Here is a 16,752-nt window from a genome sequence, read left to right as displayed (position 1 = left end):
GATAGTCTTAAAATATTTTTTAAAGCTCTAGCTTAATTACCACCCAGATTATATATAGTTGTAGCCCCACTGACACGTCTATCTCAAGGCCCCCACTTCCTCCCATCCAAGGCTATATGTAGCCTGAGGATTAAAGTCTAAAAGTGTAGGAAATGAAGGAAAAGCTCAAGAAGATTGACTGAGTCAAGGAGGGAAGAGTATATAAATTTAAAATATATTTGTATTATACTGTACCTTGTATTATACATTATACATACACAGTGTTAAATTATGTTACATATTAATAGAAAAAAATTGCAAAATTGTCAAAAGAAAGGCAGACTGCCACGTGCAGCGCCTCATTTGGATGTGTCTGGAGTCTTGGAAGCTTGACTACCCTACGTTCTCCTACAAATGGACCTTGAGAGCTTGTTTGGAGGTTCTAGCAGGGGAGCGCAGCTACTCGTATACCCTTGACCGAAGACCGGTCCTCCTCTATCGGGGATGGTCGTCCTCTTCGACCGAGCGCGCAGCTTCGGGAGGGACGCACATGGAGCGGTGAGGGAGGAAGGGGACACCCGCCTAGCCAGCCAGATCAGCCGAATCAACCCTGGCGATCAATGGGGTGACAGATGTCGCAACCAGATCGCCCTCACATCCGAGAAACCAGGGTAGTGCACGCAGTATATAAACTAGAAGAAATTTAGATCTTTTTGCATAGGTCGACTTTTCTTTTGTTCGCTCTAAATGCCGGATCTCTAAAATACATGTTAAACTAAAGCCCAAACGTAACTAATACTTAAAAATTATTCCCTCAAATTGCAAAAATTGCTATTAAAAGGGGCTTGATTTGGAGTTGTTTGCGTATTATCCAGCATGCCTTGCAGATGGGTGGAGCATGCTAAATATTGCCGTCTCTATTGGTGAAATATTCTGGAGCCTCGCCCACCGAGGGCGCTTCGGACCGTCCACGAGTCCCCAGGCTGCAGACCGCTCGCTGGGCGCCTTTGTGCGGTTCTGGTCACTCCGAGTGGAGCCAGGTCTGTCTCCCTCTTGTCACTCCCACCACCCCTTCCCCCCTCTTCTTGTTCCTCCCGGCTCCGAGACTCTCACGCTGCTTCCCCAGCCTGGAATCACACCCGCATTCATCCTATCCCTGTCTCCCTCCCGCGGCCCTGTCCCTATCGGGGCAGACAGGGACCCCTGGGTTGGGGCGGGGGGGTCTTGCTTGATCGGCGTGCGTATCATTATTAACCCGCCCTGTGCAGTCCAGAGCCCTGGGTGGGAGGCAGGCTCTGATGGTCCCCCAGCGCGGACTGAGCGGCCGCGCGGAACGCGGGAAGCCTGTCTCGGGTGACAAGCGGTGGCCTGGGCGTAACAAGGGCCTGGGGGCTTCTGTCCGAGCGGGGCAGGGGTGTGCAGGGCCCGGGGCCACCACCGCGGGCCTGCCCGCAGACGCATGTCTTGCAGACAATAGTAATAATCGACCCCTCCTCCTCCTGTTGCTGTGAGGCTCGAATATGATGCATGTGAAAGTGAATTTTTGCAGAGGTTCCAGGGGTGTGGACGTCTCCTCCGCGGTCCTTGGCGTCTGGCCTGTACAGGCCGAATTTGGGAAATCTCAGATTTTCAAGGTCAAAGTATACGATGTTCTGATTCTGTAAAGTTCTGTGCTGCTAGCCCAAATGTCTTTACAGGAAATAGCCCCCCGCTTCCAAAGATCCCGAATAATAAATCATAAAGCTGTGAAACAATTTGAAAGGCAACGGTGGTGGTTGTTTTTTAAGGTTTTAAAATGGTGGTCTGTTTTTATTGATTGAGGGAAAACGCAGTTTTAAAAAAAAAAAAAAAAAAACAACCAAAAACCCCACAAAATCCCGCCTCCCCCAAACCCCACAGAACCTCCCAAACAGTTACGTGTGTCAAAACCCTGAATATTCAGTTAGCCCCTGAACACTGGACTGAGGACGCGAAATTGAGGCTCTTCTTTTGCAAGGAGTGCTGCGTTTGTATTTCAGAAAACCTGAAAGTCAGTGATGGCCACGAAACCCAAGCTCCACTATCCCAACGGACGAGGCCGGATGGAATCCGTGCGATGGGTGTTAGCTGCTGCCGGAGTCGAGGTACCCTAGCTATACTGGTGTTTCTGCACAGATTCGTCCTATAACGTTGAGCTCTGTCCTCTCCCAGTAATATTACAGACCTGCTTCAGTGAGTCAGAAGAGTCCTTCCTCTCAAGAATTTTTCTTTTTCTAAATCGAGTGTAGTTATGAAATTCTTTTTTACTTTCAGCCTTAATCATTTGCTTCTGATCTACCACCAGTAAATATTTATAATGAGGAAAACAGGAATGAACCTGCAATTTGTCAGTTACACCCAGAACTTTGTGACTATAAAATCTCTAGGTTTAGGTTTGTTTCCTATTTACTTTAGTGGCTTCAGGCTTGAAGCCCCTGCATGCCCATATGCTTTGGCCCACAGTCTTTTTGGTCTTGTTTTCGCTCTGTTCTTGGAGCTTCTTCTTGATGGAAACATAAAACAGGTATTAGTAGTCAGGATCTGGATACTAAGTGTCTGTGGTTGTTCCTGGGGCCATTTGTGGAAGTAACTGCTTGTAGAATGCCCCTCATTCTGAACTTGGTGGACTTCCTCTCATTTTAACCTGTTCCCCTCTTCTCTTTGTTTCCTGTAAACTACTAATTGGATCCAGAAGTCTGATCAAATCCAGGCTCCTTTTTCTCCTTTTTTTTTTTTCCCTGCCAGACTGCAGCAAGGGCGGGAGTGTGAAGATATTTCTCTCATGCCACATCACAGGCACATGACGTCTGCCTGTCTCATTTTCAGCGTTGCTGAGTTTGATCAGTGTGTTTCCGTGACATCAGCCTGTTCCCACAGTATGAAGTTTCCTCTGTTACCCTTTCAGCGACCGTCTTTGCAGCCTTGATCATCACCATTGTTAGGGGTTACAAATGGTGATTTTTCTATTTCCGTTATTTCACCTAAATTTAACTGTGATTCTCTTATAAAGAGTTCACTGGTTACGTACTTAATTACCTTGAAGCACTAATCAGTTCACATAAGAAAAGCAGGATAAATGCTTGATTCTTTCTCTCGATCAATTTTCAGAATGAGTCATTATCCTACCAACCTCCAAAGGTGATAAATAAAGATTGTTGGGTTTGGGGTTTTGTTTTTTATTTGTTGGTTTGGTTAGGCTTTGGTTTCCTTGCCTGTCATTATATCTCACCACACAGCATTTTACAGTTTTCTAAGTTAGTTGATACCATTTTTATATACAGATTCTGATTTCTGACTTCTCTTGAGAAGTTGGAAGATCTAATGCTTCTAGGGCCTCACTTTCATAGGACAGCCATTGCTGACTCTAAGAGGGACAGCCCCTACAGATGGACATTTCTAGTTTACGTAGTCTCCACCATTCCCTATTATCTCAGAACACTTTCTTTAATTGTGTTAAGAAGAGAGTGCAACAGTTCTTGATCCCTTGACTTGAGCCTGTTCGGCTTATTCATGTCACCTGTCTAACCCTGTGTGTTTCTGAGCTTGCAGTTGTTGTCTTATATGTGTAGATATTGGAAGCCCTTGTCCAATCCCCTCCTCTCTAGCTTCCTTCTGTGCTTCCTACTCAGCTGTGGGTCAGGATTCTTGGTTACAGTCATAGCAACCCAACCCTAAGTAAGATAAAAAGGAATATGAGTCATATGATCGACCTCCCCCGGACCAGGCAGGCAGGTAGGGTAGAGTACTTACTTAGCCCAGTGTGGGGCATGGGTCTCAAGTCCACTCCTCTGATCAGGTTCTCTAATCAGGAGAAAGACTGGCCTCCCTCATGAGGGCTGACCACACGGTTTACAGGAGCAATGCCCCACAGTTGGTACCGGGGATCCCTCCCATGTCTGTGGCCAAAGACATTTTCAGCCACATCTGTGTTCAGACAGATCTGAAATAGTCAGGAGGGCCGGGCTACAACGGCTGGGTGAGTTCATGATTTCCAGGGTCACAATGTCAGGTAGAGCCTGACGTGTAAAGCACACACATCCCAGTAACAGGTGCCTCACACCTGCTGAGAGGCAGCCTGGCCTAATTCCAGGTGTCAGCATCTTCCGACTCATACTTGGTTTGAGTCCTCAGACCCTGCTGGGTGCTGAATGCTGCATCTTGGCTGCTTGGAACTTCATTTGCCCAAAGACCCCCAAAACCCGGTCAGATCCTCCTTGAGAAGAGGAATGAACAGTGTCAAAGAGAAGACGTGAAGGCCACACACTCCTCATTCAGGACTTCTGGGCACTTCGCTCAGTAGAAGGGGGTGTGTGGAGAGGGAGGGAGTGCATGATGTGGATGCGGGCACTTCTCCAGAGGATCCCCTGGGGGACCAGCATCCGTCAGGGAACAGAGACCGCTGATTGTGTGGATGGAAACCGCACACTGTCTGTCCTTACAGCCCCGGGGCAGCCCCCGACAATCACCAGCTCCTCCAAGCTCTGCCTCCTGCGCTTTCTACCTTCCTCCGTCTCCCGCCCTCTCATCTCCTGTTGCGGTGCCCGTTTCTTCTTCCAGAACAATAGTTTCACAAAGTTTGACACAAGAGAGTTTCTCTAGTGAGGGAGAGCATGCATTTTTTTTTACATGTTCCCAGGAGTCAAAAACCAGAATTGGAACCATTTGGAAGGAATTAAAAAGAAATTTTATTGAAGTATAGTTGATTTATATTATTTCAGGTATACAGCAAAGTGATTCAGTTATAAATATTTTTGAGATTCTTTTCCAGTATAGGTTATTACAAGATACTGAATGTAGTTCTCTGTGCTATATATTAGGTCCTTGTTGTTTATCTGTTTTATATATATTAGTGTATATCTGCTAATCCCAAACTCCTAATGTGTCCATCCTGCGTCCTCTTCCCCCACGCTGGTAACCATAAGTTTCTGTTCTATATCTGTAAGTCTGTTTCTATTTTATGAATAGCTTCATTTGTGGCATTTTTTTTTTTCAAGATTTCACATATAAATGACGTCATATGATATTTTTCTTTCACTTCATTTAGTAGGTTAATCTCTAGGTCCATCCATGTTGCTTGGAAAGGCTTGTTTTGTTTTTTTTTAATGTACATTCCTGGTCTCTCCCAGCTACCGGAGGTGTATCTCTGAGGGATGGGCCTAGGGTCTAGCATATACACACGCTTTCCCATGCGCTTTATACATGATCAGGGTCATAAAAGTGTGAGAGCAATGGTGCAGTGGAAACACCTTGGCATCACAGCTGACTGGCTGGGTGTTTGAACAAATGCCCAGAACATTCTTACCCTGAAGCTACTGCTTCCTGGGCCCCAGATGGAGTGCCTCTAGGGGCACTGAGGCCCTCTCCTCACACAGGAGGGCTGGGAATAGGAGAAGCCATGGCTACACCCCATCATCTTGATGCCCCTCTGGTCCACTAGGTGAGGTAGAAGAAAGAATGGCCAGGTCTGTGCTGCTGGCTCTGTCCTTCCTGGGATGACATGGGGTGAGGGGCGGCGCAGGGCACAGACTCAACTGGGAACCACCCAGGGACTTGGGGCCTCGGTGGGCATGAGAAGGAAACCAGTGTATTCGACCACGTTGTATATGTCACAAGAAAAGGACTTTCCAGTGTTTCTTTTCCTCCCAAACTTTTAGTTTGGAACCTTTAAAACCTATAGAAAAGTTGTAATAGTAAAATGGATACCTTTCAACTAAACTCACCAGGTGCTAACATTTTGCTGTTTGCCTCCTTCCTTCTGTCTCTGCTTTTTTTTATTCTTAATCATTTGAAAGTAAGTTGCAGACATCAGCATGTGTCTTCCTGTTAAGAAAAAAATAAAACTGTCCCCATAACTGTAATATCATTGTCACAACTAAGAAATTAACATCAGTTTTACAGCTTCTTATATATAACCCATATTCAGAAGTTGCCGCTTGTCCCCCAGATGTCTATATAACTGTTAAATGTATCTCTTTGGTAGTTATAACTACCACTCCCCCCAAGATCTAATCAAGATTTAGACACTTGGTGGTTATGTCTCTAGTCTCGTTTCATCTAGAGCAGAATCTGCATTTTGTTCTTTTTTTTTTCATACTCTTCACTTAACAGAGAAGGAATGCGTGAAGGAGGAATTGAATCTCTTGCATGAATTTCTGCCAAGAGAAATAAAGAGTCAGTTATGTGACTTGGAGGCCAAATAGCCTAAAGAATTGTTAGAGGAGGTTTACCTGGCTACAGTCAAGTTACCTGTAAATAAAGATTTGCCTTTGAGAGCAGGGCTCATGCTTTCAGTCGGGAAGTGGATGGATGTCTATGAAACGGGAGCCAGACAAGTGATGAGGACCACAGAGCGAGAGAGCCGCAGAGGCAGAAAGTCTGTCCCCCCCAACTGGCTTCCAAACCTTGCCCATCCTGGAGGAGCTTAAAACAACAGTTCTGTAGGTTGGAAAGAGTCCAGACCATTTTATATTACCGAGTGTTGCACATTCTGGATACACCCCCTTTTCACCTTGCAGTTCCATCCAGGTTAAATCGGTTGGGATGCTGTTTCTGCAGCGCCGCTGTCCTCACTGTCACAGCAGGGAGCGTGAGATGCCTCAGGGTGGCCCCCAGTGGGGAACTGAGCTAGACCACTTGGTTAGGAGGATGGTGGGATTCCCACATCTGCAGAGACATTTTTTCTTTGTCATAATAAGTAACCTGCGGGATGATGCTTTGTGTGAATATTCTATGCCCAATGACCCAATGATTTCAGCATCTTGATCCTTATCAGAGTCAGCTATTACATTATAGGGTGAAAATTGGTGATTTTCTAATTTTATCATTAATTAGGAACAATTCTGCATTAATTAGTGCTAATTCTAGAAAAGAGAACTTTCTTTCTCTCTTCTTTTTTTTTTTTTTGAATCATCATTTATGGACACAGGAATTTTTTTGGTTGATGGTATTCTCATCTATACCTGATATCACTTGAATTGTCCCAAATGTAGCTAGGGAATCCCTCTTGGATAGGGTCCCACATGCCTTTTCCTTTGACATATCTCTGTTAGTCTTTGAGTATGTCCTCACTTGTTGATATAACAGAGTCAACTTTTATTCCTGGGATCCCAGGGATATTTAGAAACCAAGATATGGGTACTGAGTATGTTCTTTCTGTCTGTTTTTCAGGCAGTTTAGCTTGGTATTTTTGGTCCTAAAACCGTAATGACATTTCCCTTCTTTTTTGGGGGGGGGTGTCTTTTTTAATTTAGTTTGATGAAGAATTTTTAGAAACAAAAGAACAGTTGCAGAAGTTGCAGGATGGTGAGTATAAAAATGTATTACTGTCGATAATGCTGAGTTTTTAAAGAACCAATATTTAAGTGGAAGGACAAAGATGCAGCTGACACTAAACATCCAGAACAGTATCCTAAAACCAGACAAGCAAGAGGGAACAGTGGCTGAAATTGCTAGAAAGTCACTTGATATTCAGTAGTTCTATAAAAGCCAATCGAAGGGGAGTAGTTCCTCCCTCTGTCCATTGGGCAGCCTTTCTCCATCTCTCTCTCCTCCCCAGCCTTCCTCTACCTTTTCCCATCTTTCTTCCACTCCCTCATCCCTTCCCTCCTCAATTTCCACCTCCTACATATTACCTGAGGCATCTGCTTGAAGTGTTCAGATTAAAGTCCCCATTTACACTGGGCTGCTTTCTCAAGTAAGTACCAAACAGATGAGACAGCAGTGAAAGGCCTGCCTTTAAGTCCTGGTCACACCCTCCCTCCACAACCAGACCCCTGTAAGGAGCCTCCTTCCTTGCCATCAGCAGGGTTCTGAGGCCCAACTCAAGGATCCCTGGAGAGGGACCAGCTCTGCAGGGCTGTGATGTGTCCACCATGAGTGACCGTGCGCTGAGTACACACCTCCCCGCAACCCGCCTTGAGCCCCCCAGGACTGGCCCGTGTGCTATACATGTGACTCTCCCTGGGGCTTGGTGTGGGTAAAGTGTTTGAGACAGTCTTCTTGAAGAAAGGAAGGGGTGACTTTTTGACTGGTGACTGCGAACTTGGCAGTAGGTAGGCTGTGGCAGTGAAAGCCTGTACATTAGAATCAGCCAGTGTCTTGGGCTTCATCATCAGACTGGCAAAGTGACACAGTCATAGACATTCTACACGGATGGGTTGTTTTGTTCTACACTGGCCGTTGCAGGAGCCACCAGCCATATGTGACTCCTGAGCACTTGTGTCCATGGGGACGAAGGAAGTGACTTCTAAATTTTTCAAAAGTTTTAGGACTTTGCTGGTAACTCAGTGGTTAAGACTCTGCACTTCTGCTGCAGCAGGGCTTGGGATCAATCCCCACTCAGGAAACTAAGATTCTGCATGCCCCATGGCACAGGCACAGCCAAAAAAAAAAAAAATTTTTAGTTTAAAAAATTTTTGATTGATTTAGAGTTCCCTGGTGGCCTAGTGGCTAGGATTCTAGGCTTTCGCTGTTGTGGGCCCAGGTTCAATCCCTAATCAGGGAACTAAGATCCTGCAAGCTTTCATGCCTCAGCTCCAAAAAAAATAAAAAAGTTCAATTTAAATTTAGTGGCATATACATATGCCACTACTGGCTACTGTATTGGCCAGCACAGCTCTGTAAAGAGAAGTCTTCACTGTGTTACCCCTCACCCTTTACACTGAGGCTAAGTGTTTTTCCTGGGGTGGAAATTGAAAGTTTTATGTCCATGCTAGTTTTCAGTCTTATTTTATGGCTAAATTAGCACCCCTGAATGAAGTTTGGGGAGCTTTACACTATTTTCTAAGGCTGTGGCCCCATTCAGCAGAGCATTTTTTTGAGGGATGGGGGAAAGGGGAGAGAGCACCTCTAACTCTGGGCTCCCATTCCCAGGTAACCACCTGCTGTTCCAACAAGTGCCAATGGTTGAAATTGATGGGATGAAGCTGGTGCAGACCCGGAGCATCCTCCACTACATCGCAGACAAGCACCATCTCTTCGGCAAAGACCTCAAGGAGAGAACCCTGTACTGTGGCTCCTCTGGGGTGTTCTCAATTGTACCTCTACCGATGCTTATCTCAGTAGCCATCCTCCACAGCCCCCTGGTCCACCGCATGTCCTGTATCGTTAGCGCGAACAGGGAACAAACCTCCAGAAAGGTCATCAGGACCACTTAGAAAGTCAATACGGAGAGTCTGAGTAAAATGAGAGGAAAGGATTGAATTTGGATATTAGAGACTGTGTCTGGGGCGTGGTGCAGGTTTCAACATCCTTCAGTGCTTTGATATTATTTTTTTTACCTTTCTTGCAAATCTATTATCACTGAGTATTAGGAATCAGAAGTTGCTGTGACATTCAAGGCCCAGAGTACTGTGTACTGGCTTATAATTTGAACTCAGAGCCTGGTCTTTGTACCTCCTGGATTATGCCCCTGGTCAAAGTGTTAGGCTCCAGTGTGCTGATGAGTTTCCAGTGTGATGGGGATACTAATAGTATATTCCTCATAATGCTGTAGGATTCAATGAAATATTAGATGTAGGGTATTTAGCACTGTTCCTCATACACACCAAGTATTCTGTAAGTGGTAGCCACTATTTTTACAAATGTGAAGTTGTACCCTTACTGAGCATGGGTGCTGGAGTGGGGCCAGGAGAAAGGCCATCCATGACTCTGGTACTTCGAGATTTGTGATGGGTTTCTCTGAAGAAGTTTTCTAGTTTATAACTCGAGTTGACTTTGCATCTTTGCTGTGAAGGGACACGTGGAGATGAATGCTTCTTGATACTTAAGTAGCCCGAGCTGTAAGAGCTGCACTCTGGATATTTAGTTGTGGGAGCCAATGAGGGGCCACTGAGAAAATGCTTTTTGTGTGTGTTTTTTGAAGGATTGACATGTATGTGGAGGGGACCCTGGATCTTCTGGAACTGCTTATCTTGCATCCTTTCCTCAAACCAGACGATCAGCAAAAGGAAGTGGCTAACATGGCCCAGAAGGCTATAATTAGATACTTTCCTGTGTTCGAAAAGGTAGGTGGCGGTGAAGCCTGTGAACACGACAACACCATACTGCAAAATACCCCTTTTCTGCTCAGGCAGAGTAAAAGCTGAGCCCTGCTAGGCCAGCCTCCTGGGTTCCGGAGAGCTGCCAGTTGCATCAGCACAAAGCCAGTGTATCTTGGAGCCACCCCAACTCTTCCAGAGTCTTCCATGCTCTCTGGCAAAGATACGGGCTCACCCATGTGTGCATTGTCATCGCTTACCTTCGCCAGGTGCCACCCTGTACAGGATACAGGAGAGCAGAAACCACCTCCTTCATTCCTTCTTTCGTTCCACAAACACTTGTGTATCAGACATCCTACTTGATAGTTGGATATGAAGAGAAGAACCGTGGCTGTTCTCTCTTCCCTTTTGTTCTCTTTTGTGATCTTTCTTGTCTCATTACGGTATCTGGTTTTCTGAGCTTCAACTCCTCCTCTCTTTTCCTCAATGGAGAAGGATTATTTTAAATGCCTCAGTGAAAAAACAAGAGCAAGTAAAAGCCGGGAATTGGCAGGTTTCCTCTGGCCATTGACGTGGAAGTAGATAAGAAGGAAGAGAGGTACTTTCTGAGTGTTTCTGGCCTTGCTTTCATGGTCTCTTGCCCGCGGCACTTTGTGATTGTAAAATATGATGATGCAGAAATGGGCTATGGTGAGGGAGGAACAGGTGTCTCAGATAAAGGTCACTGCCTGCTTTTGTCTCCCTGTGACTCAGGTTACGTCAGAGCTCTGCCAAACATACAAACTAAAAGTCATTACTTTCTTATTTGCTTAGTTATTTATGGCTGCACTGGGTATTTGTGGCTGGACACAGACCTTCTCGGGTTGCTGTGAATGAGGGCTACTCTCTAGCTGTGGCGCGTGGGCTTATCATCATGGTGGTTTCTCCCGTTGCCGAGCAGGGGCTCTAGGGTCCGAGGGCTTCAGTAGTTGAGACAGGAGGGCTTAGTTGCTCCGCAGCATGTGGAAACTTCCCGGACCAGGGATCAAACTCGTGTCCCCTTCATTGACAGGCAGATTCTTACCCACTGGACCACCGGTCCTGTTACCTTCTTTTTACATGTAATGAAATAGAACCACAGAGAGACTGGGTGACATGCCTAAGGTGGGAGCCAGGACTGGAACTCTGGCCTCTGATGCAGCTCCAGACTCTCTGTCTTTCTCCCAGTCTGGTTCCAGTTGCTCTATTTGATTTGGAATCACGTTAGAGTCCTTCTCTGTCTCTCACACATGCCCATGCACGCACATACACATATCTGCAAAGGGGTTCTCCCCTGGTCTACCACTGTGCCTCACTTCTTTCCAATCGCCATCTATTCCTATGGATCTCTGCACTTATATGTTACTCTCAATATGGGAGTCAGGATGAATTCTCATTCTTTTAATTTTCTTGGTCTTGAAAGTGAAGTGAAAGTGTTAGTTGCTCTGTCATGTCTGACTCTTTGCGACTCCACGGACTGTAGCCTCTGTCCATGGGATTCTCCAGGCAAGGATACTGGAGTAGGCAGCCATTCCCTTCTCCAGGGGATCTTAGAAAATGTTAAAGGAAGCCTGCTTTTTTTTTTTTACTGTCATGTCTAGTTTATGACTGTGAGTCCTGACAGTCGTAGAAACACAGAACTGGGAAATGAGATTAGACTCCTTGGACAGGACCAATGGCTTACTTCTTACATCCTTCCCACCATCTTCTGAATGCATCAGGACTAATTCTTCTCTGTAGACATGTTTCTAGATAGCTGTATCCTTTTAAAGCACCAGATGCTAAATCCAGAATAAATACTTCCTTCTGCTTTTCAGGGTCTCATTCTGTTATAAAGCAGAGACCTATGGATGCTGTCATTTCTACACCGTTTTTGCTCATTCTCTCTCAGGGAACTTCCTCTTAGGTGATGTTATTTGTAGAAAGATAAAAGAAAAAGGCCATGCTTTCAGCTCTTCTCAGATGCTGCACTGATTCCATAGCTATATGAGTTTCTCCATGTCGAGTATTGTAACCGATGTAAAACATTTATACCCTGCAGGTTTTACAGGGTCATGGACAAAGGTTTCTTGTTGGGGATCAGCTGAGCCTTGCAGATATAATTCTACTCCAGACCATTTTGGCTCTAGAAGAGAAAATTCCTAATATCCTATCTGCCTTCCCTCACCTCCAGGTAAACAAACTAATGTTATAGGAGACTGGCCCACAACTCTTAGGCCTTCCTTCAATGTCTGTTGATTGATTGGCTCTGTGTTTGTGTGTGTGTGTGTGTGTGTGTGTGTGTGTAATTTTTTTGGTTCTTATTATGGTGGTGGTGTTGTACGGTCTCTAAGTTGTGTCCAACTGCTTTGTGACCCCATAAACTGTACCCCACAAGGTTCCTCTGTCCATGGGATTTCCCAGGCAAGAATACTGGAGTGGATTGCCATTTCCTTTCCTTCTCCAGGGGATCTTCCAGATCCAGGGATCAAACCTGCTTCTCTTGCACTGGCAGGCAGGTTCTTTACCACTGAGCCATCGGGGAACCTAGATTCTAGTTACTAAAATGAAACTAAAGTACAAACTTGAAATTGGTTTTATGGTTCCCAGGCCCTTAGAGCTGAGCAGTTGTTTACACGTGAAAGAAGTTGTCTCTTGGTTTTACTGCATGACTACACTCTTGGAACAAATTCCATACTAGAGTTTTTGTTAATATTAGTGACATATGTGTGAATGCTTCTGTATAATGTTTGTACACATGGTTAATTAAGGCTGTGCTTTGTACATAGGAGACATTTGGTAAATAGTAGCTTTTTAAATAAATGACCTCTTTATTTTGAAAGATTTTGTTAGAAAAATTATAGACAATGGATGTTCAGTTCCCATATAGTTTAGAATTTTCACCAGATCAAATGGATTTTTCCTCCCAATTACTGAAAATTGTTAAGATTTGACTCTATGAATGAAAAATGAGATTTTTTTTCTTCCACTGCAGCTTACATGAATATCTGGTGTCTGAACCCTAGGCTACAAAAATGCAACTGGCCATTTTCCACACATAGCTAGAAAGAGAATTCATTTGTTAATAGGTGTAAAAATGTCCAAGGAAGCTGAACCTTAAAATGTAACTTGTACTGTCTGATGAAGTTTAAAAGTAATTTTATTTAAACTTTTTTCTTAGAGCAATACATTTGAGGTACTTCTCGTGTCTTTTTTGTCCTTCTTTTTCTCTTTAAGCAAGTATAATCCCATTCTAAGAATCTTTTTTATTTTGCTGTCTCTAAAAAGAGTTGACATTGTGGTGTGGATTTGCATAAAGCCTGGGATCTGGTCTAGATCCCAGCCACTGTGGCAGAGATTGTAAATAATCATACCAACAGATCAGCCCCTCAACAGATGTTGGATTATGGGTCTGTTTGGACTCCTGAAACAAATATTTTTTGCAGACATTTTGATGGGCCATTTTGCAGCACTGTATTCTCATAGAATGGCTCAGCTGGTAAAGAATCTACCTACAGTGTGGGAGACCTGGATTTGATACTTGGGTTAGGAAGATACCCTGGAGAAGGGGACAGCTACCCACTCCAGTATTCTGGCCTGGAGAATTCCATGGACTGTATAGTCCACGGGGTCACAAAGAGTCAAACATGACTGAGCAACTTTCAAGCTCAATTTTCATAGAAACAAATACCTTTGCTTTTAGCCTTGAACTTTTGCATTTTCTCTTTTCAGGAGTACACAGTGAAGATCAGTAATATCCCTACAATTAAGAAGTTCCTTGAACCTGGCAGCAAGAAGAAACCTCCCCCTGATGACATCTACGTGAGAACCGTGTACACCGTCTTCATGCCGTAGGACAGCGGTACAGCTGTGAGTGACCACCGCCCCTGGAGACTTCTGTGTCCACAGTAGTGTCTTAATTGAAGCCAGGCTGCCGTGATCCAGCTCTGTCGTGGTGCTGTGTATATTGTTCCTACGTTGGTCTTTCATGTCCTGATATCTCTTTGAGAAACATCGACCTTTTTTTTTTGTCCAGTGAGTGATTGTTACAGGACCTCTTCTGAAAAAATTCTGGAGAGGTCAGCCTTTAAGTTATATCTGTTCTGTCTCTTCATTTCCTGGTAACAAGGATGGGTAGGACCTTGTATCGTCTGTCCCCTGAGCTTTTGTCCTCTCCTTATCCCATTCTCAACCCCCTCCAGTCTCTTCCTGTTTTTAGTGTCTAATAACAATGGAGTTTACTAGATAGCAAGTAACTCTCCTCTGAGCTATAATAGATTTGTGGTAGTGATGAATGCCTTTGATATTCACTAAAATAAAGGATTTACAAATTATTGCCCTGCTGCTAGAATTTTTAAGTTAAATTGTTTGGAATATATAATGCATCCACATGGTTCAAAAATCAAAAATATACAAAAGGCTATACAAGGACTTCCCTGGTGGCCCAGTGGTTAAGAATCTGCCTACCAATGCAGGGGACACAGGTTTGATCCCTGGTCCCGGACCTAAAATCCCACATGCCATGGAGCAACTAAGCCCACATGCTCTAGAGCCCGTGCTCCACAGCAAGAGAAGCCACCTCAGTGAGAAGCTCACACACCGTAACTAGAGAGTAGCCCCTGCTCACTGCAACTAGAGAAATCCCGTGTGCAGCAACAAAGACTCAATACAGCCAAAAATAAATAAACTTATATTGTTGGAAGTGTTTTCAGCCCTGCCTCCCAGTTCTTTTCAGTTCTGCTCCCTGCAGGCAAACATCATTATCATTTGTATATCCTTCCAGTTATATTTGACATAAGTGTAAGAAAATATGAATATATCTAACTTTTATCCTGTTACTACCAAAATGGTTATTTAGAGACTTCTAGTTTTTTTGCACTTCAGAACTGAAAGTATGATTTATTAGTACTGCTTTAAACATGTGTTGACTTGCATCTTAAATATTAATTGAGCTCCTATTATGTGCCAGGCAGGGTGCCAGGAGGCAGAATCCTAAAACAGAGGCTTGCTTTAGAAAAAAGTCACCACACAGTAGGCAAGATAGATGTGTCAATAGCAGAAGTAATTTTAGAAAAGAAAAAGTTGCCACTCGAAAGTAGCTAATAGTTGGGGATTTAAAAACTGGAGAAAGGCAACTATTTGATCCACGTCTCATAAAGAAAACACACCCATTTCTTACTGCAAGAGGGATTTCTGCCCAGATGTAAAAAAAAACAGTCCCGAGGTGACTCTTCATGCCTGTCACAATCAATGCAAGCCCCTTGGAGTTTTATTAGAGGAAAATCCAACACAGTTGTGAAAATGGTTTTCTGCCTTCACATTTTCACAATTCGAACACTCAGTCATCACTCAGATACTTAGAACTGCTGAAGGACCAAGGGCTGGCAGCAGGTGTATCACCAGGCAGGCCCAGGGAGCACTGGTGTCCATGCTGATGCTCCCACCAGCCTCCTGGGAGCAAAGGAACAAAGAGAAGAAACTGAAAGGGGGTGGGGGGGGGGCGGTGCGGAAAGAATCAGCTTCCCCACATACAGGTCTGGCCTTGGCTTCAGCAAGCTGATCTCTAAGCCTTGGGATCTCTCTTACCATTTACTATTTGGAGACATGCCTAATCGTAGTAAATTGTTTGCCAGGGGCCCTGGGCCAGGTAGGTAACAACAGCTATATGATTTCAGGCATAGGCTTTGAGCCACAGCAACCATGTGATGTAGGGCGGGGCTCTGGGTCATGTGGTGTCAGCCCCACTCCGGAGGGGGCTGGAGACAGATCAGTCACGTGGGTGGTCAGTCATGCCCACATGATGGAGCTCCAGTAAAACCCTGGACTCCTGGTTCTGCAGAATGAGGACATCTGGACACTCCGAGCCTGGAGCCCTCCTGGATTCAGTCCTGTGCATCTCTTCCCTTGACTGATTTTCATCAGTGTCCTCTCCCTGTAGTAAACGATTGCTGTGAGTATGACCATTTTCTGTGAGTTCTTTGAATCCTTCCAGCAGACTGTTTGGGCATGGGGCCATTTGGGGGATACTCTGTGGGCTTCCCAGGTGGTGCTAGTGGTAAAGAACCTACCTGCCAGTGCAGGAGAAGTAAGAGACGTGGGTGTGATCCTGGGGTCAGGAAGATCCCCTGGAGTAGGAAATGGCAACTCACTCCAGTATTCTTGCCTGGAGAATTCCATGGACAGGGGCAGGCTACTGTCCATGGGGTCACAAGAGTCGGACACAACTGAACAATTAAACCACCATCACTGTGAACCTGCAGTTGGTGTCAGCAAGGGTGGTCTTGGATTGCTCCATTCCAATGCTTCAGTGAGGGCAAACACATTACCCTCACTTGGAGATTAATTTACACATGTGAGCAGGCACTAACTTGGTTACAACCAGGGATCTCTGTCGTTGAGTTGTGTTGGACAGCAGGAAATGGGAGCTGTTATATGACTGGGTGGGATTTCATTACCCAGGGCCATTGCCTGATAATATTATTCAAGCAGACCAGAAGCCATTGTGCAAACAGTGCTTTGAGGGTTTTAATTCTCTCAGACACAAGGGGGCCCTCAAGGCCGGCTCTTGGAGAAGACAACCTGTGAGGAAGTTGGGTCTGTGCTGATTGGAGGATTAACGAAAATAAATACAAAGGCCAAGTTGCCTCCAGTGAAGACAGGTTCCCACATCGCTCTGCTCAGGGTTACATGACTTTAAATCATTCATCTCACTTCCCATCTTGGAAACAAGCTCCCCCTACCCCATCCTGCACAGGTGCAGTTTCCTGGCCTTGTCACAACC

The 16,752-nt window shown here is 45.0% G+C and overlaps 2 protein-coding genes across 2 annotated transcripts in view; both read left to right on the top strand.

Annotated features, from left to right (window-relative positions):
- Positions 1-884: 884 nt before the first annotated feature.
- LOC122697198 (glutathione S-transferase A4) lies at positions 885-14,307 on the top strand. The gene is made up of 7 exons (XM_043907728.1): positions 885-1,019; positions 1,998-2,102; positions 7,248-7,299; positions 8,869-9,001; positions 9,860-10,001; positions 12,034-12,165; positions 13,704-14,307. Exons 2-7 carry the CDS (start codon positions 2,016-2,018, stop codon positions 13,824-13,826), a joined length of 669 nt encoding a protein of 222 aa, XP_043763663.1. The 5' UTR covers positions 885-1,019; positions 1,998-2,015; the 3' UTR covers positions 13,827-14,307.
- Positions 14,308-15,708: 1,401 nt separating this feature from the next.
- LOC122697199 (glutathione S-transferase A4-like) overlaps positions 15,709-16,752 on the top strand; it is a 42,037-nt gene continuing 40,993 nt past the window's right edge. The window contains exon 1 of the mRNA XM_043907729.1: positions 15,709-15,921. The gene's annotated coding sequence lies outside the window, so the exon portion shown is untranslated. The remainder of the gene's footprint in view (positions 15,922-16,752) is intronic.

Source organism: Cervus elaphus, chromosome 7 (assembly GCF_910594005.1).
Source record: "Cervus elaphus chromosome 7, mCerEla1.1, whole genome shotgun sequence".
NCBI classification, from domain to species: domain Eukaryota; kingdom Metazoa; phylum Chordata; class Mammalia; order Artiodactyla; family Cervidae; genus Cervus; species Cervus elaphus.
The sequence above is the reverse complement of the archived record's forward strand: the minus strand, read 5'-3'. Positions and strand labels throughout refer to the sequence as shown.

Coding starts and splice junctions, on each gene's coding strand:
- LOC122697198 (XM_043907728.1), top strand. CDS start 2,016: ATGGCCACGAAACCCAAGCTCCACTATCCCAACGGACGAGGCCGGATG. Junction 7,300..8,868: donor GTTGCAGAAGTTGCAGGATG/GTGAGTATAAAA, acceptor TCCCATTCCCAG/GTAACCACCTGCTGTTCCAA. Junction 10,002..12,033: donor ACTTTCCTGTGTTCGAAAAG/GTAGGTGGCGGT, acceptor TATACCCTGCAG/GTTTTACAGGGTCATGGACA.